Source organism: Neopelma chrysocephalum, unplaced genomic scaffold (genome assembly GCF_003984885.1).
Source record: "Neopelma chrysocephalum unplaced genomic scaffold, ASM398488v2 Primary Assembly neopelma1_116, whole genome shotgun sequence".
NCBI lineage: Eukaryota > Metazoa > Chordata > Aves > Passeriformes > Pipridae > Neopelma > Neopelma chrysocephalum.
This window is the reverse complement of record NW_020897778.1, coordinates 1258436-1281053: the sequence shown is the minus strand read 5'-3', so window position 1 is coordinate 1281053 and position 22618 is coordinate 1258436. Positions and strand designations below refer to the sequence as shown.

At 41.8% G+C, this 22618-nt stretch overlaps 1 protein-coding gene across 2 annotated transcripts in view; it reads right to left on the bottom strand.

Moving 5' to 3' along the window:
* SPPL3 (signal peptide peptidase like 3) overlaps window positions 1–22581 on the bottom strand; it is a 54994-nt gene extending 32413 nt beyond the window's left edge. The window contains exon 1 of one of the 2 annotated variants that reach the window (XM_027696891.1): window positions 22353–22581. In XM_027696891.1, the coding sequence (XP_027552692.1) occupies window positions 22353–22375 (23 nt within the window). In that variant the 5' untranslated portion in view covers window positions 22376–22581. The remainder of the gene's footprint in view (window positions 1–22352) is intronic. The other variant, XM_027696892.1, reaches the window with a different exon arrangement.
* Between the last annotated feature and the right edge of the window lie 37 nt (window positions 22582–22618).

Below are 22618 nucleotides of genomic sequence, written 5' to 3'. Positions count from 1 at the left end.
AACTGTTTCCACGTTCCACAGATAATCAAAAGGACAACTGGAAGGAGGGAGAAGAAAGGAGGTCAAATCAAGATCTGTTACGCACAATCCTCTCTCCCCAGAGCCACAAGAACATTTCTTTGGGTAAATTCTCAGATTCCAACAGTCCAGTGAACTCTGCAAAGGTCAGGCCAATATTTAGCCTACCCCAAAGACTTGCTGAAACAGCTCTTTTATCTAAATTACCACTTTCAACTGTATGGATTTTCAAAAAATAGCCCTTTTTACATCAGAAAAAAGGCAAATCAAGGGTGTGGTTACTGTAATTTAAGTCTACAAAGTACCACTGTGCAAACTGCCTACAGTTCTGTGCTCGAGAGCCTCATCATGATCCAAATAACACTGTGCTCTCGGAAGGGCCCATTGGAAATGCCAGTGGTTATCCCTGGTGCAGGAAAGCTTTCTGCAATTTTGATGGTTAAGACCTTTTTGGATTATTAAGGTATCAATTTATACCCCAGTTATTTGTGCAACCCAGAGTTTTCAATCCCCTAGCAGCACAGCTCTGCATTAGACACAAGGCTGCTCAGTGCTGGCTTTTCGTTTTATGAAGTTACAGGAAGAAGATAAAAACTTCCCCAAAATCTTCACCTTCGGCTCCCACCTACATTTTCATCTCTGTAAGTCTTTTTATATGTCACAGAAAAGCTCATTAACCATGACTATAATCATGTAAAACAGGAGGACAATCTGTGTTTTGTAACACTCTCTTACACACACACAAAGTTACATTTTCACTAAAAGGAAGAAAAACCAACCAACTCCAAATAAAAGAAATCAAACAAACCACTCAAACCCAACCTTCTCTACCAGATATTCCCAGACCACCAAAATAAGCTCATAAAACTGGACACACCAGACTAGCTTTACTTTTGAGTACTTTAAAACTGTGACACTCTGACTTCAACTTTTTCTAGGAAAGGGGGGGATAGGAAGACTTCAGCTCTACACTTGTTTGCCTCAGGAAATACAAAAAGCTTCTCAGGTCTATAGCAGACCAAAAGCTCTACAATAGTATTAGATTATTTTGGCACACACACGAAGTCAAACACCTAAACTGAACCAATCTATTCTGTAAACACACAAATATGATCAAAAGGGATATTGGTATAAGAAGAATTATCCATCATTATTCCTGATAATACAAGAAAAAAGTGCTGGTGGGGGAAAAATGAGCTTCAAGTGAATGAAGGAACTGAATCCAGAAAATGTAAGGCGTGTTTAATTTCTTCATTGAAGCAGAAGCAATGACTGAAAAAGCCACCCCTTCTACTTTGCTATGTAAGGGAAAAGCAAGGAGCTTAAAAAGAAACAAAACCCAAAAAAACAAAAAACCAAACCTTCCATGCAGTTAAAAAGAAAAGCTTGAAGTAAAATCTCACACCTGTAATATTGTATTGATAATAATCCATAGTTCCAGCACTTCATTTGTAGGAATAATGCACTGCTGTTCACTAAACCAGAAATACAATTTGAAAATAAAAAAAATCAAACAGCAACATAATTTGCTGTTTGAAAAGCAAATGCAAGGCAACTTCTTTACAAAGAATAAACTCCTTTAAGCAGGCAAAAAAAATTCAAGCATCTCTAGGATCTACATTACCAGTGTGTCAAACAGCAGCTTTTCACTACTGAATGGATCCCACCCAGAGAGAAGGCACAAAGCTGTATTTGAGCACACCACGATTCCCATGATTAGCTCCATTAAAACTGAGGCAGTAGAAGGGGGAAATTAAGTTTAAAACTGGGATTTTCTTTCTGTTCTGATGCAACTCACACCCACAAGCACAGGGCACACTCCACAAAGTCTCTTAATCAACGGGAAGGAAAGGTTATTTTACCTGGTGTAGAGAGCAAACCCAAACAAGTAAATCACAGAGTGAGGTGTATTTATTACAGGAGGAAAATTCCTGAGCATAAAGCACCAAAATGACACACTCCACACAAACAGAGCCAAGCAATGCAGCCTGTTCCCAGGGTACCTGTGCCAAAGGCTTGGTGACTCAGGGTAGCACAAAGCTTGGCAACAGAACTCCAGTTTCAATTGTTAGCATGGCACTAAATGCATATAAACAGACTCTAATGCAATTATCTTGTTAAAATTGCATATGATTTAGTACAGAAGTCAATTAAGGTTTCACATTATGAGCATTATGATTTCCCCACACTACTGAGCCTACTAATATCAGTATTTTGGAGACACTTCTGTAGTCACATTTGTTTTCCTGAGGTGTTCTCTTCATTTCTCTTCCTTTTAGTCATCCTGAGTAAGAGCACACAATGCATCCAGCACAGGAAGGAGAGTGGAGCCTGTCACTGGGATGAGTGCACAGAACAGTTTCTAAGATGACTAGGAGAGATAAGAACTGAGTTTATTTAGCCTAGAAAAATACACAGTAAGGGGAGAAGCCAGCTCACAGGCAAAATGAAACACCACATGAGGGAACTCTGAGATTAAAATGACCTAAAATTGTGTTGCTGACAATAGGGGAATTCACACTCTTTCCAACACCAAATAAACTAATCCAGTTGAACAATTTTTTCCCCTCTCAAATCCAATTTCATTTTAAGATTAACATCTCCACAGTCACAAAAAAGAACTATTGATAACACAAGAGGTGGCAGTTCTTCCTTTTTCATGCACTGTGCTTTTGGGGGCAACCAAAACCCAAAGAACACAAAGCCCAAAGGGACCAGGTGCAAATGTATTATCCAGTATGCTTTATTTTATTCCTGAGAAACAAGAAAAAGAAGGAGAACATGTCCTACTGCTCCTTTGTACTCACTTATTCTAAACAGTTGAGATTTAATGAAATGATAATGTTCACACAGATTATTAGAGGTATCTCACATACTGAGCTGAGCCTCCAAATGTTGAAATGCTTATTAACAGCAAATGTTCTTAACAGCAGTTGTGATGCCTCCAATATTGCATCACATAAACCTTTTGGACAAACTAAAGTATATGAGTCTTCATGTAAAAGACCAAGTGAAATTTATATTTGACCAGTATCAAATTACAGCCACTTCAAAATTCAACTACTTTTATCTGGAGAAATTGTCATTTCACTCTGTACCATTCTACTTCTACAAACACAGAATTGAAACATACCCCCCAAATCCACCATCAGACAACACAGAGGGTGAGTCTGTAATATTTCTGCAAGCCCAGGGGTAACCAGGTTCAAAAGCTACTAGAAATCCCAAACAAAATTGAAATATTATTTTTACTGGACAAAATATCTGCCTTTTAAAAAGCCAATTTCTATGGAAAGGCATTAAGATAAAATTACACAGGAAAGCAAGTTCTCTCCTGCTTCAGTTCATCCACTAACTTGCACTAATCATCCTAAACATACAACTGACCCTCCAAGGCAAAAGGACCCAAGTTGTTCCGTTCTTTTCCCACCCCCCCTAGTGTAACATGCCTTTTATTCATTAATTCAAGCTGTACTCATTTAGTGGGTGTCCCAGGCCAGACAAACTGCAGCTCAGCAGAGCAGAGATTCACTTCTAAAGGAAGTTTTTACTTCAGTATTCATGAAATGCTACGGCCGAGTCAGATCAGATCTCCACCAGCACAGCCCTAACCCAGACAGAAAGCCAGGCCAGTCCTGCAGGAGCAGCCACATCAGATTTTTCAGGTGTTACTGAAAATCCTGACAATTCCAGCCACGTGAATAGAAAGGAAAGCCACATAAATGCAAGGCAGGTTAACGTCTGTTCTTCCCATCTTTAACAGAACTGGTTTGAGAAGTGCAAACTGACACCTCTGCATGAATCCTTAAGCCCACTGAAACAAGGGTCTCCAATTTTTACATTAACTTAAAATAGCTTCCCTAGGGATTAGGGAATTAATAGCTCAATGTTTTTAGGAAAAGCACAGAACTGGGGGGCTCCACAGGGATGTCCAAGTAGGAGCAGGCTCAGCACGACTTAATGCATGCCTGGCATCCAGGAGCTACTCTAAAGCAAACCCGGTGTGGTTTTGAAGACAGGCTGCTGATGCCACAGCACAGGACTCAGCTTTCCAGGAAATTCTACATGCTGGAAGCACAAATGCTGATCCTTCACCATCTGTTTCCATTCACATTTTCATGTAATGTATGTAGTAAATAACGAAACACAGATCAAAGTGAGTGACCAGATTTAAGCATTTCAGGTAAACAAACCAGCCTTTTCAACTCAGCAACAGCCTCCTGCCACCACCACGCAAACAAGTGAAATAAAACTGTATGTGTGGGGAGGAGCAATCCCTCATCACAGCAGCAAACACACAGCTGGAGAGGCAGGAGCTTTTCAGTACATAAATACAAGAGGGTTTGATATCCTCTGGGGGTACATAAAACACCCACACATCAGTTAGTGACAAAAATTGCCTCTCACCAGAAGTGTATTTACCATCATATCAACAATATTAGAAAACTGGGATAGCAACAAAATAACATTTGAAAACCAGAAGTTTTCCTGCTTAGGGAAAAAAAGCAATGTATAGAGCTAAAGATACTCAAAATGTATTAAGAAAATGAAAAGGGGATGTCACAGTTCTCTAAGCAGCACTGGAAACGACGAAGGGGGAAAATTCCCCTGAGCTGCAAATGTAATGTTTCAGCAATCAGTGTTGCTGAAATTTGGATTTTCGTAATATATTAGCATATTTGCATAAGACTTTTAATCTAGTCATTCAAGTGAGGCAGCCAGGATACATTTTAAAAGCTCTATTCTGTATAATTAAGGGTGTAAGACAACTCATAAAACAGAAATCTGCCTCTCTATGAAGTTATTCAAGTTAAATACATTTAATTCACTTAAGTTCACACCTTTATTGATTTTTCTCTGTACACATACAATGTATATGGGAATGCCTTAGAACCACACATACAATCTTAAGTTTTCTATCCCAAACCCTATATTGCACCTGTAACACTTCTTTGTTTTCTGAATCCAGAAACCTCTTTAACAGTGATAGAGAACAATTTTTTCCAACCAATCAACCTCAATCAAAAATCTTCTTTTTTTTTTTTCCCCAGCCACAATTCAAACACCTGGAGTCTTGGAAACATTACAAATGTATTCCTCGTGTCCCCCATAACAATTCCTCTGCTCAGTTCCATCCCTGTTCTGGATTTGAAGTCTCAAAGCCACCTACAAAAATACTACCAAGCTAAATCCTCCCAATATCCCCCTGTAATCCCCAGAGGCACCTTAAGCACCAGACCAGTCTGAAAATACCAGAGTGCCCTGGGAAGGCAGAGATGACACACTGCTGGGCTGCATTTATATTTCTGCTGATATTTCTTGCTCAGAAAAAAAAAAAGCCTTCCTGGAAAAGATTTTGTAGTGAACATCCAGATGTTTAACCTTCCTAAAAATAACTGAGCTCACCCTTGGAACACTCTTGTAATTCCAGAGCACCCTTCAGGCAAAAGCACTCACATCAGAACCAGAGGAGCATAAACTCAACTCCAGTAGAAGTTAAACTCAGGAAAATGCAGTAGCAAGATGACAAAGCTGACTCAAACATTAGAATTTTTGGTTGATTGTTAGTTTAAGTCACCTACTAAATTTAGACACAATTCACATTGAGTTTGTCACTTTGCTTCGATTCCTGTACCTAAAAAATATATGCTATTTTGAGTCCATAACAACATTAAAATGCTATTTAACTTTCACAACATTATTTGCATTTGAACGCACAGAATGATGAACAAAGTAAGCCCAGTAATTTAAAAATATCACTTAATTATCCTTACTACTTTATTTGAAAACTACTTTTGTGTAAGAAGTAAAGCACCACGAGGATGTAGCTGACATAAAGCTGTTTTTAAAACACTACGTCGTTACTGTTTAGCATTTGGGGGACATTTAAAGGTAAGATTTTATTCATGAGCAACTGCAACTTGTGTTGCACAGGATTAACCACAACAATAAAAACAAAATCACAACAGCACAAAGTTTCAGACATTTTTCCTGCCTGTTTTGTTTCCTGTATTTTAATTTTATGAGACTTCTAAAGCAAAGTATCTGAAATGCAGGAAAAGGCAAATATTATGTAAAATGAAGGAAGTTGGGCAACATCTTCATGTGAGAAAGAGAAAAAAATGTAACAAGAAAGTGACAGATATGATTTTTGGACGAAAAAATGGAGAGAACTTCTCTTCAAAGAGGTTTTTTTTTCCCCTCGGGACTTAACACTGCTTTGTCCAAACGTTTTCCTCTAATCTCTCCTGAAACTACTGTAACAGTACAAATCTTGGAAAGCATCTTTTCAACTCCAAAGTAGTTCTAAAAATACTGAACACACAGAGCCAGGCTCACACACACTGAAGGAGAGGGCTCTTGGGTGTCTGTGATGCTGCAGGAGATGCTGAGGTCGAGTCAGAGGCAAGGTCTCAGGCAGGACCTGCTGGAACCTCAGCAGGGCAATGGGAACATCTCCCTGCTTTCTGAGCTGCTGTGCTCTCTACAGAAGGGTGGGGGATGTTCAGTGAAATGGTTGTAGCAAATGGATACAGAGGTTATGGGAGTCCCGCAGCCCAGGGCACCTGAAGCACTGCACTGCCAGCCCCTGCTCCCTGCAGGGAGGGAGAGGGGCACGTTTCTACCAAGGGTTTGTAGGTGTCCCCTGGTCTCTCCATTCACTTCAGGTATTTATGCAGTCCTAACTCTGAACTTTAAAACTAACTTGATGTGAATAATCGCCCCATAATTTCTGAAGCGTATACAAGTAAAAATTCAATTAATCTATGTAAATTTTGTATATTATTTTCTTTCTCTGATTAATAATCTACTGTGAAGGCAAGAAACATGGGGATTCACACTAGTATGATTTTAGAAAAACTACCTACAAAACATGCAAGCAATCCACAAGAGTTTTCACTCAATTTAGCCCATGATGAAGTCTTCATTCTTTTCTCTTTCAGCAGCTCTCACTTATTATGTTCACCTAAGCAACCCCATGGGAAGTCGCAGACGTTACTAAATATTAGAAACTCTGTGGAAGGCAAATGCTGGATTTGACCAGGAATGTGATGACAAAGAGTTTGCTCTAGGCTTCTTTCATGTTTTAGAAAGCCAATTTGCTTTCAGTTCCTTTTAGGGGGAGAATGACATAGATTCCAGAGGTGTAGTCAGCTATATGAAATCTTGTTTCACAAAACAAAATATGAACCACAATGTCCACTCTCCTGGGAATGAAGGAGGATAAATATCTAATCACAAAGGAAAACATTATATTTTATTAAGAAGATAGACCAGAAAAACATTCTCTTTTAACATCAGGCATTTCATTTGCTGCAGTAAGTGTGCAATGGCAGCACTGCCCAGTTCCAGCCAGAGTGCAGCATGAACTAACCACCATGCCGCTGGTAAGGCTGATGATTTTCATCCTTCTGTATTAAGCAAGATTTACTAATAACTTTCTCTGAAGACAGAAGAGAACATACAAATTATCCACCAAAATTCAGACGACATGGAATTTAATTCATGTTACTTTTAACAGCAGGAAAAGAAAAGGGGCAGAAGTAGCATATCTGGCTTGGGATAAGCAGTCACAACATACCACAGAATTATTAGTTCTGGAGTCTCCACCATTACATGTGGACAACAAAGACACCATCAGTTTGCTTCGGTGTTGATATTTCTCTGGTGTTTAACACATACTTGAATTAGTTCTCCTAATTTCTCTTTGAACTCCAACTGACACCAAACAGTCTGCTGCATTTATTACCCACTTCCCAGATTTTGCAATGGCTTCCCGTTCTTTTCAGTTACAGAAGTGTCTCCTTTTGGTTTTGAGACCTGCGTAAGAAACTCTGCCCAGTGTGAAACTGCCAATCATCGGTTAATTAGGGAACTCTTGGCCTTCCTGGTTTCAGGCCTCATTACTTAACAGAAGGGTCTCTCTGAATGCATTTCTCTCCAGTGGAACACAAATCTAGCTCAGGGCACAATGCTGCTCCCAACCATGTGTCTCCATATGCACCCGACAAAACACGGCTCTGAAATATGTCTCTCTTTCCTTCTACCTGCAGTAGATGAGACACCATGAATCACAAGGTCATATATTTTCATTTGTAAACTGTGAGCTACCTCAGCAGTAACTGTTCTATAAATTTATAAGACAAATAAATTGTCAGCAGGAGATGGCTGTATTCCTTCCCTGCCCATCTTTCTGTGCAATTCTAACGGTGTCTTAATTAGCAGCATGAATTATTTGCCATGGTAATAGGGAGATATTCAAAGCACAGAATGATGATTTCCCTGAAAGTTCAAACAAGACACTGGCTGGAGATGCACCTCCTGAGACATTATTAGCAAAAGACAAATAATATATAAGCATCTCTACCACATCCAAGCCCTGACTATTGCACAAGTGAAATATTTCTTTACAAAACCCAATATAGCTGCATGAACAAGGTGATGATCCTCACGGTGAGCTGTGAGAAATGTGAGCAACTCAGCCTGGAATGTCTAAGGAGATCCGTGTTAGTGCCTAACAACGTTCAGATGATTGTCACAGGCAAGTTGGAGCAAAACAGCAGTGACTGTAGCACCTGATTACTGAGTTCTGATGCCACAGCATAAGCCATCAGTAGAAACTATTTTCTTTCCAGAGGTTAAACAATTATGAATTCCTAAAACAAACAAACAGCCCAAGCAAATGCCCCAATGCAGCTCTTCCGCCGCAGCATACGCGGCTCACAACTCCCAGGTGGACTGCAGAGATGGAATACGGCTGATGTGGGTACAGAACCCAGCCCTTGATAATAAGCGAAGCAGGTGACTGATGACCCTGGCACTGAACTCTGCTGAGATTCTGGACTTCCAGTTCTCTCTTGATGTCATGAAAACAACATGGATCTTAAATCCAACCGACACAGCCACATAAAGGGTTTCTCAGCCGTTCTCTTCACATTTTCTACTTAGGAGAGTGTCTGTAACTGTCCAGCAGGGAAAGCAGAGCTTGGCTGGCAGCAGGGAGGGTCTGCTGCGGATCTAAACCAGAGCAGCACCTGAAGAGGAACTGAGAACAACCCCACTACCACACAGGAAACAGAAACATAACACACTCCTTGAACCTTACCCAGCACATCTTCACGTTCATGGGTTCTTTCCTCTCGGAAAGAGAAGAACCCAGCTCAGCTTAGTAAATTCTCTTATTGCAAAATCATAAGCAAGCGCCGGTACTTTATATCATCATAAAACAACTGGAAGGAAAATGACTTTAGTGATGAAAACTGCAAACGGCATTGCAGAGTTGTGCAAGATTTTTATTACCACTTGGCCTTATGTTCCACATTTGTATCAAAAACGTGTGCGTGGGGTATCTCTAAGTTTAAAAGCACCAGATTTTAAAAAAAAAAGTCTAGTTACAACATGCTAAAAATTTAACTGAGGACCTCCCTCATGATGAAGAAAACATCCACTCAGTGTTGATTTCTAAAAATATCTCAACATATTATATATCCAAGACGCTTTTAGTTACAAAATAGATGCGACTCAAAGAAACTTTTGTTTCCAAAATAAGAGCACTGTGAATTTCTATTCCTTGGGCATTTTGCAAAGTTACTGTCCTTAGGTGTCCACAACTTTAAGAAAATCTAAATACTTACTTGCTTTTAGAGTGTTGAAAAGCTAGCATGGAAAAACTACAGGACATTCCACCCCTGATAAAGCACCATTCTTGCTAAGATCTGTGAATTCACATCATTCCTACAACTATTTTTAAATTATTTCCTTTGTTCCTCTCTCTGTGTAAATTGCCAATAAAAGAATTAACAGCCACAGAAATGGAGGATAAGTTGGATCTCTTCAGATGATTTGGGGCATTATTCAGTGCCTAGAGGGGTCAGGCGATTTTGTTATCTTGCTTCAACAAATTTTGAAATATTATGGCACTGCAGCCATTCCAAATTAATATAGACCCTACTAATAGATTGTCATGGAGTCCTAGAATCCTGCTTTTCCAAAGCTATCCATTTCCTCTGCACTACCAAGATACAGGATATTCAACAGCAAGTTTCCTAAGAGCACTGAAAAATTCCACTAGGAAAACCTCCCAATAGTTTAACTACAAACAGTGAATTCAAGGCCATTAGTAGTAACAAAGGATAACAAATTTTCACACTTTACCATAACAAAAAGAAACTATATTAATGTTTTCCAGAACTGGAGCAATAATGTATGTGAACAAGGTTCCAGACAATTGAGTCTTTAATGTAAGAAAACACAGCCTTGTCTTCTAGTAATGCAATTCAGCCTCGTCCCAGACACTGTCAGTCATCCAAGTCAAGAAAAGGCAATTTTCTGAATAAGGTTGTTGGAGATAAATACTCTATACAATGAATTGCTCAACTCCACCTTCCTCCTCTTGCTCCTCTTACAACCACATTCCCCAAGAGTCAGAATCCACTGCAGATCCAGGGCTAAAAGTTCATCTAAAGTGCAACTGAGCCAAGCCCCATCATCCTGGGCATATTTATCATCAACAGGCAGAATATTAGGGTTGTCATGGTGCCAGCAAGCAGTCAAAAAAGGACAATGACAAAAGAAAACACATTAATTATGTGGCAGAAAGAGAGGACTCTCAGGATACGCAGGGAAATTCCTGAATGTCTTTTGGCCTGAGCATTCCTGCAAAGCGCTCAGACCGTCCCTCAGGCCAGCACAGATTTTTCACAGCCACAGTGGTCAGACAGTGTGTCTGTCTGACACCTGCCAAGGTGTCTGAGCTGTGGGAGCTGCAGTCACTGCTCTGTTTGCTGCACCAAGAGCTGACTGGGCAGCTGAGACACACCAATAATCCGGCGCGAGAGACAGGACAAGCTGTGACGCCTCCGAGGACCCAACGAACGGCTTCACCTTGAACATCTTATTGTAAAGCACTGGAAGACAAATGTGTCATCATTCTGGCAGCTTTGCTTGGACAGGAAACAACACACTGCAAAACGACTACTTAAATATTTAAGACAATAAATCTTAATGAACCTGGAATCTTATGGGATGCAGAGAGGACAGCAACAGACTAAATCAAAAAAATTCAGACTGAAGTCCATATCTCCATCTGAAGCAACACAGAGAGGAACGCACACAAAATACAGCAGGTTTCCTAACAAGCACACAGAGGAATACCACTGCTTGATGATATATTTGATGCTATATATCCAGAAGCCAAAACCAGAAGTAGCTGATCCTCTCCCAGGTATACAGTTTCACTCAAGACACACAGGTTATACTGGAGAGTTCATCTTGAGTGGCCTAACTCCTCTCTAAGTATTACCTAAAAACATTCTGTGCATATTCCTGCTTAACTTCTTTCCCTTGTGGCCAGTTCCATCCTTTATCCCCAGGCTCTCACTGTAGCCCTGCTCCTTGTCTTGCAGGGGCATCCCAAGGTTCTAATCAAAGCTTCACCCCAGGAGAGCAAACTGTCCCTGATCACCACAAAGTCTGTGCCCAGTTCTGGACTTGGTCACTGCCAACACACCCACACCCAGCAATAGAGACATTCTGCCACTAACCTTGTTGTAACTATCTGGAGTACAACACTCACTGTACTGAAGGACTAACAGAAGAAGGGTTTATTCACATTCATAAGTGAAAGAGCTGCTCACGCAGAGCAGAACTCTGACAGCAGAACATGCTGCAAATCCCACCTCCTTGGTAAGTCACTGTCTCCTTATAAAGGAAATGTAACAACTGAAGCAAAGACAGTGGTTCAGAGTGAGAAAGTGCAAGAGTACTCGTACTAGAACCAGACAACTGGTTTATCTGGGAGACACAGGCGTTTTTGGCAATGAGTGCTACAGAAAAGCTTAATATGCAGGCACTACTGGGAAGAATGAATTAAATTAAATGCTAGAATAGGTCCCAGGAAGACACCCTAGCAAAGACCCAGGGCTCTATCTCCCCAGCAGCTAGGGATCGTCACTTTGTAGTTTACACAGATTCAAAATGCAGCTGCCCAAACCTATGGATGAACACTCATCCAAGACTTAATGTATAAAGACACTCTGGGGCCCTCTCAGGTGTGGAAGATATTGATCTCAATGCTGCATTGATTCCTAGACAAAACACAGTTTTCCATCCCAATACAAAAATATTTTTTCATATTTTGAGGTTTAACTTCCACAGCAATTCCTGTACTTAACTTACAAATATACGGAATACCTTGATATTCTCTAATAATTTTTTAAAGATACCAGAATATAGTGAGCTCTCCAATAAGAAAAAGGTTATTCACTTTTATCACAGAAGTCAGAAAAGAGGATGTTATCTCACCTATATTGACTCTACTGTTGACTTAAAAGACCAAAACAAAACCACACCTCATACCTCTGACAGTTAAGCTGGTATTTATTGATTACATGCTTAGAAATCCAAACTCTTTTTAGCAATGCATTCAGAAGTCAGATCAAAAAATAAAACTCACAACTAATAGTTTAATCAAAGCATTTAACCATCAGGCCTTACAATCAACAAGCCAGAACCAAAGTCAAATTGGCCAATATGACCTTGTCATACAGAGACAGCAGCTCTGGGTGCTATTGATGAGTTGATTCACCCACACAGTACAGGATTATAAACCCCATCACGATGTGCCTGGGTAGAATTAAACACTGTTCTGTAAAAATTCCATAAAAGAACGATTAAACACCATCAGCAGCAACTATGAATCTTCAGTGACAGCGTTTGAAGTGCATTCCTGGATGAGTCAAAGCTACAGAGTAGCCAGTCTGTCTGGCCAGATTTAAGCAGCTTTCATCGTGCCGGGGCTGTATTAAGACAAATTAATGTTGTCAGATGATGGCTGGTGAGATCCTGACATGAACACGACTACTCACAACTGCACCATGTGAACAGGGGATTCAGCTGGCACAAAAACACAGTACAGACCATCCAAACAGGCCCCCTGTTTTTGCCACCTCCAACGAAGAGAGTCAAACTCAGAAAAAAAACCCGTCTTGACAGCACCAAACGTGGTCAGTTCCCAGACAAACAAAGCGCGTGCAGGAGACCAGACTGGCAGGGCCTGATCTCTGCCTTCCAACCTGTGTGCAAGGGAAACACAGACCTTTAACACACCTGAGCATCAGCCTTAGGGCAGCTGGGCCAGGGCCAGGAGCAAAAAACAGGCAGCAGAACAGATGGACAGTTTTCAACAAACTCTTGCCCAAATAGCTAAAAAGCTTTGTGACAACAAGAAGGAGGAACATTCTTTAGAGAGGGCGCTTTGGGAATTTTAAGAAACTTTTTCCAGTAAAGCCCCCCTGCAGAGAAGTATTTCTGGTTTATGACAGACTTTTCTCATCTCTTGATTTAGCTTTAAGGTAGCTCTTTTTTATGTTCCATCTGCAAAAACATAAAAAAATAAAGAGAAAGGTAGCGAGCTGGAAAACTAACATTGGGGTTCTTCTAAGGCACTTAAGTATGATAAAGAGGTTCTTTCTGTTCTGTACCATCTGTAAATGCTTACAGCTGCATCTGCTTTAGAAGCAGTCAAGTTAGCAGAAAATTAAAAAAAAAAAAAAGCCCAGCTCTTTGCTATTTAGCTTTAAAGTTTCCTTTTTCATGAGGAATAAAAAAGCACTCTTTAAACTATTTTCAACATAAAGCTTAATTAGATTCTACTCTTCATCTTCAAAACCCTGCAGAGATCATAATGTTCCCCATGAGAGCTCTTAGCCCTTTGTGGTAACTTCTTGGAGCAGCTATTCCAGTGAAGGTGCAGGATCAGCCACCTCAAGGAGAGTTCAGAGAGCAGATAATCTTTCCTCCAGCACACAGACCATCAATCTGAACTTCTAAAAAGGACCAGAATGACCTTGTGCCATCAAACCTAGAAAGCAAGACACAGACACACCTCACCTCACCAGTGTGCAATACAGGCTACAGAAATCCATATCATCCAGCTCTGTTTGCTCCCTTTGCCTCCTGCTATTCACCAACCTCACCTTTAGCTAACACTCCCCTGGAAAAGGGACTTCCCATTGACTAAATAAGTCAAAGTCACGCTACACCTATTTTATCTTGCCAAATGGGTCTGACACAGATGATGGTGAGATAAATCACAACTGTAACCTTGAAAGTAGTACATTTACACCAGTAAAAACGTGCCTTGTAGAACAACTTATCACTGAGCTTTGGTCTTATACACCCGATGTATCTGTACCAACAGCTGGTTGATCCTAATTACAATGATTATCCAGAATTCATTGTTGAATTTCTACCCACTGCAAAAACTTCCAACTAATTTCAAATCAAGTTTGAAACCTATCCAACAGAAGAAGGGATGTCAGATGGCCAAGAGCCACAGACACCAAAAGTAACACTGAGCAGAGCTGTAATTCAGCTGTTGAGTTCACCTCTGCCCTGCAGAGCTCAAACATTTTGTAATTTGGTTCTTGTTCAAGCTGTGTATCACAAGTGGAGTAAGCTGAATTTATTATTCCAAGTGATTACTGAAATTAAAATAAATCCTGTAGACATACACTTGCTACTTGCTTAACCCATGCAGAGAACCCCCTGCAAAACTGTCTGTGCATCACTGCTGTACAGAAAGGTGCACCAATCTACATGCAGAGATCACCTGATTTTTTTGTACCACCTGAACCCACACTGCCCCATGAATCCACGTCTGCAGTGGTTTTGCTCTATTTGCAGTACTACCGACATGAGAAAACGCTGTAAGCAGAGTTCCCAGACTTCCGTGATTCAGTGAAACTCCCAATTCTTAACATTGTTATTGATCTCTGTAAACTTCTGAAAGACTTGAAATATACTTAAAATTATGTATCATTGCAAATTTACTAGAAGTTATCTTCTGTCTAGTTATGTGATGAACAAAAGGACTTTTTGGAGACACTTCTATCTGAACCCAGCAGAGTTCACAGGAACAAAGCAGTTGGACTCTAGGGACAGAAAGTGGCCAGCTCAGAAGCAGAGTCTGGGTAGAACTAAGAGGACTGGAGGGTGCTGGGCTTTAAAAGCCAGTAGTTAATGCTGCACAGAACTCTTTTTTTTTTTTAGCAGATGAACTGAAGATTAATCTAGATTCGAGCCTATTCCTGCAGGTGAGCTTGCCAGCTCATGCCTAAAGTTAAAGATTGTGTGTGTGAACAGAGGGTGGAACTCCCTGTGACTCCTCCTGCTTCCCCCACACGACCTCTGCTGTGGAGGCTCCTGTAGGAACAAGGCTGTGGCATAAAAATGGAAGGGAATAATTTCACAGCCTTCAGCTACAGCCCCACTGCATGGGAAAAGACTTTCCTGGGTCAAAAGACTATGAACCAGCTACAGGAAGTAAAGGGAAAGCAGCCAGACCTGAGAGACACAGAAGGAAGGAGAGAAGAAATGAGAGTCAAACAGGGTCATTTTCCTTTCAGATTCCACTGGGCAGGGAAAACGCTGCCATATATAAATTGAGAGATACAATTTTATCTCTCCAGCTTCTACATGGGCAACTTCAGTAAAAAGGGAGGCATCTTAAACACAACATCGTGCAGTAGAGAATAATTTTCTGAGTGCATTCTCCTCTACTTCAGGACACTGGCTGGGATGATTTTAAAGAACCTCCTTTCTGACATTCTGAAAGAAAAAAAATCACTTAATCCTTGCACCCAACACAAGTGAGTGCAAGGACAGTCTCATTTCATGGATTTATTATTCTGAATCCTTGTTGCTGTAGGATATTAACAATGTTCTGGTTTAATTGGTTAGTTATCAGTTACACAGTATCCTTCTAAAAATCCAGAACATCCTTTCTGACTGCCCTGTCTATATGATACCACTTAATGTGACACACAGATATGGAGGCTCTCCAAGGGAATCTGGGACCTGAGGCTCAGATCTGGCCCTGAAAAGAAATACTCAACAGAATCTAATAGTGAAGATGACAGCACCACAGCCACGCAATTAATGAGCTCTGGGACAATGTCATCATGGTGGATCCAGGGGACAGAGAGACACTTAATGTATCCTGAGAGCCGAGTTTCTCTTGGGATGGAAAAGAGGGGAGAACCCGGGTCTGGCAGAGCAGAGTATTTCAGGCACAGACACCAAAAGACACAGAAGGAGCAATCATCACCATTAGCATCCTTGGAAAAATTAGAGAGAAGGGGATCAGCAAGTGTTGCAATGACACATATGCTCCATTAATCTTATTAAATCATCACCTTTCACAGTGGGTCTGATTGCCTGGATCCTGCCAGCTCGTGCTTCACTCCACTCAACACCCATCACCGGCTGAACTGTTTCAAATTATAATTCTAATCAGTGACACTAAAGCAATGCAGCACCAAAAAGAAAATGTGCACAATTAGTTTTTTCTACCAATTTCAGCCTTGGTTCTTCTGGAAACTTTACTCATATGTCACCAGAATTAAATCACACTGTTTGACTAAATTACTTCTGTCAATTATTTGCTTTTAGAGTGTATTACAGTGCTTAGAGTCATAAAATGTCAAAGGGCAATAAAGACAGTGGCCCCTATGCCACAGGTGTTGACACATCACACAATCCAAATAATGAAATAAAATAGCTGAGATACTAAAAAAGACCAGAGTCTGTTCTGCTCTTCTTTCAAATTTCAGGAAATCAAAATCACTGCATTTTAAAAAGCATGACACATATTTCAAAGTACTTCTTGTAGGAAGGTTTCATAAATACCCATTTTTTGGCATTGTGCTTCAGTGACAAATGATTATTGACAGAGCTTTCAACAACTGAATCTAGAGTCAAAAATTGTGGTATTCACCAAAACACAACTTATCTCAGAAGATCTTCATATCCTCAATTAATTTGTCTGGTGGTCCCCACACAACCCCTCAAATTCCAACAGCATCAGGTTGTTTAACTCATACCAAAATCCCAAAGTGCACACAATAGCCATTTCTTTATTGGATCTTACCCTCCAGGAGAAGAAGGAGGTGCTCTCAGGTCCACCAAACCTCACACAAACCACAAGAACAACGGCAGACCCACACACCTAACAGCTCAATCACCTGTGACACAGGAAATCACACACTGATCATCTGTTTGTGGCAATTCAACCTTCCATCTCCAGAAAAGCAGCCTGAACTACCCCCACAGAATACACAGACTCACAGACCCCTCAGGCTCCCACAGTTTTTATGGAGGCAGGAAGTGGAGTTCAGGTCCCTGCCAATCCCAGGCACAAAGGCTTGCCTGCTTCCGGCCCCAGCAAATATTTACAGTATCCTATATGAAGTAAAACAGATTGAAATGGACACACAAAGCTCACCCTCTGAACAACACATAGTTTGGTGATGAGAACACTCCCCTGGAAGGTGAGAGATGCAAGGCCGGAAACCCCGGGGGATGGAACTGATCTCCTACATCCTGACCGAGGGCTCCAATCACCGGGTAAAAAGCAAGGAACCATTAACTTCTGCTGCCACAATACCCCGAAAAGGCTGAAGGCAGAACGGACACAACTCTTAATCAAAATAGGTACTGCACACCAGCACCAAGAGAACGCTGATTTATGTTCTTCACTTTAACATTTTTCTTAAAGAATTACTAATGTATGAGTAAATACAGGCTTTGCACTCAGGAGAGATTTTTTTCCTTCTGTTAATCAGAGTCATATACACATGTACATTCAAGTAACTGTAAACTCCAACTAATCCCATGCTCTTTGCTTTATTTGTCTTCCAGCCCAGTGCTGTAGACAGTGCCCCGTCTGCACGACACACAGCCTGAGACAGCAAAAGCTCCAGGGAGGATAACAAACAACTCAAGTGAGACCGGTACTGAAAGACAAACATGAACCACAAACGTGACTCTCGCAAATTTACCCAGGTTTAAGTCACTTTTCTGATGCCAGACACTCACGCACATTCATACAATGACATCCTTGTTCTCAGGAGGCTCCTAACAATCGTTAAAATGGAATGTGGTCGTAATTTCAGTTCCTGAAAAATGGGAGATTAAAGGCCAAACCCCATGTTTGTATGCCAAGATTTCATGACAGATTTTTGACAGCAGCACAACAGAATCTCATCTATGTGCTTTGCAATCTGTTGCCTATGAAGTGTGGTATTTTAAAAGCCAGGTGAATGATTTGTTTTCTGTTGTAAACTGCCTCCCATCCTCAAAACATCTTCAGCAGTCAGTAAAGGTGGCCCAACCTAAACTGAACAAACAAGCAAAAAATCTTGAATGCAAAAAATTATTTTACTAGTGCTTGACAAGTTCTTTCGACAAGCTGTAGCTCCTCTTACTCCCTGCCCTCCCACATACACATCTAATCCAGCCAACTAAGACTTAAAAGCACCACCTCGGTCTTCTGGAAGAGACTGCATTTTAATTCATGGCAGCAGCATGTTAAATGCCTAATTGCAATGAAAGCAAATTCTCAGACCTCTGAATCCAGCAAGACTTCTAACAGCAACTGATTTGAATTCTCCCAGGAGCAAAGACAGCATTGTACATTTACACTTATTCCAAAACCCAGTAGCTTTATTGATTACTCTGACGTATCATTAGATTTAATTTCCACGCCCTTTGCATTACGTAGAGAAGCTTCTAAATATATCACCATTTCACTCATGAAACATTTGATGGCTAATACAAGAATCATTGTACTGATTATAACATTTAAGAGGGAGTTCAGTTGTTTTTAAGATCAGTGAGTCAATACAGTGCCTTCCCTTTTTTTCTTAGCTCACTCTCCCAGTCTGTCTCCTAATCATCACCCTGACAGGACACGCACACGCTGCAATCCATATTGCTCTTAGACAACACTCTGGAAAAGGAAATAATAAAAATGCATTCAGTTTCGGTGTAGAAATCTCCTTCTCCTTCCCTCTTCACAAATGAAGGAAGCTGTGAAAATCTTTTGTGCATTCAAAGGGCAAAAAAAGAACAAAGCAATCTCTATTGCCAGACTGGGCAACAGTAAAAAGGGAGGGGGTGTTACATCAGGCCTTGAAAAACACTGAACACCTACTAACTGAAGATAAACAAGATATGAACACTGCTGTGCCCTCTCCATAGGCTCCAGCACAAAAATTTCACCACAAAGTGCTAGAAATTGAGGAAAGACCAAGTATTTCACGACGTAACGATCCAGGTCCTGCTGCTCATCTGCTGTAATACTTCCAAAAGCTCGGTGCCTGAAGATAAATTTCTTGGTATTTATTAATCTCTTACACACATCAGTGTACATCGGTATTGGGCAAACAGCTCGGCCCATATTTATTCCCTCCTCTGCTGCCACAGGAACTTTTGTCACTACCCAGTCCCATTTCCTTGCTGGAATACAGACAGGAAGCGAGGGGAAAATGGGTATTCCACAACCTCTTTCCTCTCACAGTCCATTCCACTGGTAGGGAATTAATTTCAGCTCCTATTTAATGCAGAAAATCATGAACATCTTTCTGATGCAGCAGCACTTGTGGATTTGAGTAACAGCGGGATCAGACACAGCTCTCCCTTCCTTCCATTACTGCAGGAACTTGACAAAGAAAGTTCCTCTACTCACTACTGACAAGCATTTTTTAAAAAAACAGTGCATACCCTTTGAAAGAGCATTTCCATCTGGCACTTATCCCACATTTCACATTAAAATTAGTTTTTCCAGGATGACAGTATTCATTTTCTCCAGCAAAATTCTCAGTAGAGACTCCTTTCAAAGATAACACACCTCTATCTGAAATACTGGCTCAGCAAGGCTATTTAAGACATTCAAAAAGAACTAAATAAAACTACATATGGTTATAGGTGTGGGCATTACTGAAGAAAAAAAGAAGTTGTTGGAAGAAATAACTTACAAGAACAGTGACAAAACACAATTCATGTATTTAAAACTATGAAAGAGATGGGGAAAAAGTGTAAGTTTCCTTCTTAAAATATCCTAATAAAAGAAAGTAATTGCAATCAGCTCCACTTGGTAATCAAAAGAAAAATTAAACCTACCTTAAAATCTCAGATTTATATTTAACGAAACAATAAATACAGAAAAATGAGAATTAGTTCTCATCTCTTCAAAACAACATAATTAACAAGATGTCAGTCACTGAGAAAAGCCCTATTTTGTGTGTTTGCCAATGTCCAGTAATTACAGCTGGCAAGTCCGTTTTTTCAAGGTATTTCTAACACAACTGAGACAATTTTTTAAAAACAGTCAAACCCACAATAAACCTTTATCATTTTATGAAGCTCCAGTGATTCAATAACTCATGCTGAGAGTTATGCACAAAAAGGAGTAATCAAGCCTTACATGCCTGGACAAAAGGGAAGCACTACTGTGGCCAGGAACCAATTTACATGCATGCAAAGACAGAGGTGCAAAAGGATTTTTCTTCATGCCAAATTCCATATTTTCAGATATGAAATGAGGTGTGTGCACAGCAGCTGGACACTGCACCACGAACACACCTGTGCTTGGAAAGCCACCTTTGCAACACAGAGGAAGGCCCAGGTCTGGCACACGGACAGGATGGCATCAGCCAACTTCCAAACTGGACACCTGCTCACTCCTGGGCACAGCTCTGCTGCACCACTCTCCTCAGGTCACAAAAGGCACATTTTTCCTAAAAGCACTAAAGCACTGGCCAATTTTATGCAGAGCTGCATTACCGTAATTAAAAATAAACCATGGCAAGACTGTTGCTCGAAGTGTAAGTAATGAAACATCCACAGGGAAGAGAGCAGCACTCCTGAGTCTGGAACTGGATTTTCGCTCTGTCCACAGCTCCCAATGCAAAGTGACAGAAACCTCAAATACATGAGGACATGAGTGAATAGAGACACAAAATTACAGTGTTTTGAGCCTCACGTCCTCGTTCTGTTACAATCTCAGTACTGTAAGAAAGAACTTCCACTCTTGAGACCCGACTGGGAAACAGTGAGGAACAACTTAAATCCCAACTTCATTCCCCTAAAATATGCAACCTACAGAAGAGTAAATCCTCCCCCCAGCCTCTGTTAAAAACCTTCCCTTTAGACTATTGCCATGGCAAAGACTCTTATTCAGAAAAGCAAAGGAGTTCACGACCAAAATAACATACAACTGACATTTCCTTCCATTGACTTCTTTAAAAAAAGCTGACAAATCCCAGGGTAGATACGCATTTATAATTTCATTCTGCAATTAAAACACACTAAGACAACAGTTCACTAGACATATTTAATTGAACTACATTAAACTGCCTAAATCTGTACCCACATTCATTTACCATAACAACACTGAGTCAAACCTGTAAGTCAGAAGAGTTGTCTTTTTGCTGCTGTTTTAAAGCAGAGCACACCACTGCCTGAATTGGGCTTGTGACACAAAATAACAACAAAAGGCAGGAGACCAGTGCAAATATTGGTTCTTAACAGAGAAGTGACAGAAGAGGGAAGAAGGGGTTTGCCAAAGTCTCAACATGTGGCAGAACAGAAATCTCCATTGAGTTCCAAGTTCTGAAAAAGTAATGGGAAAGATTTCCAGGACCATTCAGATAGGAATATTACTTCTCCACATACAGCACACACCAAGGTCAAAAGCTGTGATTTAGCTCCTCTTTTTTTCCAGCAAATCTAAGAAACAACTCTGGATGATATCACTAGATTTAAAATGCAGGGTGAGTATCACAAATTGCTGCAGTGGTCAGGTCAATAGAGCTGATACACAGGTAAATTATTTGAGATATTCTGGTCGTTATCCATGACAGCACAAAAAACCAAGAATTATACGAAGAAGCTGCACCCCGTCTCTCTGATCCAGTGCCAGCTAGGCCCAAGACAGTGTCAGGACATCGAAAAAAAATGCCCTCTCATTTGCTACACTTCATGTCTTCCCACAGGAACTGGTCTCTTCCTCCTCGTTCTATTTCCTGTACACAGCCCGAGCCCATTGTCACCAGGTGCAAACACACACACACTCACACAGACTCACCAGCCTGCGCTGGCCCCGATCTCGCCGTGGGCAGAGGTGACCTGCAGCCTCTCAGCCTCACCGAGGTGCTGCCCCTGCCCGAGCCCGGCGGATCGCAGAGCTCGGTTCACACGGAGCCCCCCGGGACAGCGGGTGTCAGACCCGCCGGGGCTCCAGCGCTGCCGTCCCGCTGCCGGCGGGGGGATCCGCGCAGCGCGGCCGCCCCGTCCCTCCTCCCTCGCCCCTAATCCCTCCTCCTCCGCCGCGCTGAGCCCTCAGCCCGCAGCCCCTCCGCCGCTGGGTGCTCGATGCCCGGCCCCCCCGCAGCCTCCGCCGCCGGCGCCCCCCGCCCCGCCCGGGACCCCCTCCCCGCCCGGCCCCGTTCGGCCCGGCCCGGCCCCCGCCGCGGCCTCGGTCCCGCGCTCACCAAGAGTAGGTCTGCTCCGCCATGGCTGCGGCCGGCGCTGGGCTCTGCGGGGCGGCCGGGCCGGGGCTCCTCCTCCGCCTCCTCCTCCGCCTCCTCCTCGCAGGCTCCCGGGGCTCAGTGGCGGCCCCGCTGCGGCTCCCGGCCCAACATGGCGGCGGCTGTGAGGAGGGAGGGGAGCCGAGGGGGGGTCCCCGCGCGGGCGGGGAGGGCGATGGTGGCGGCGGGGCGGGCGGGGACTCAGCAGCCGCGACACGGGGCCGCGCTGG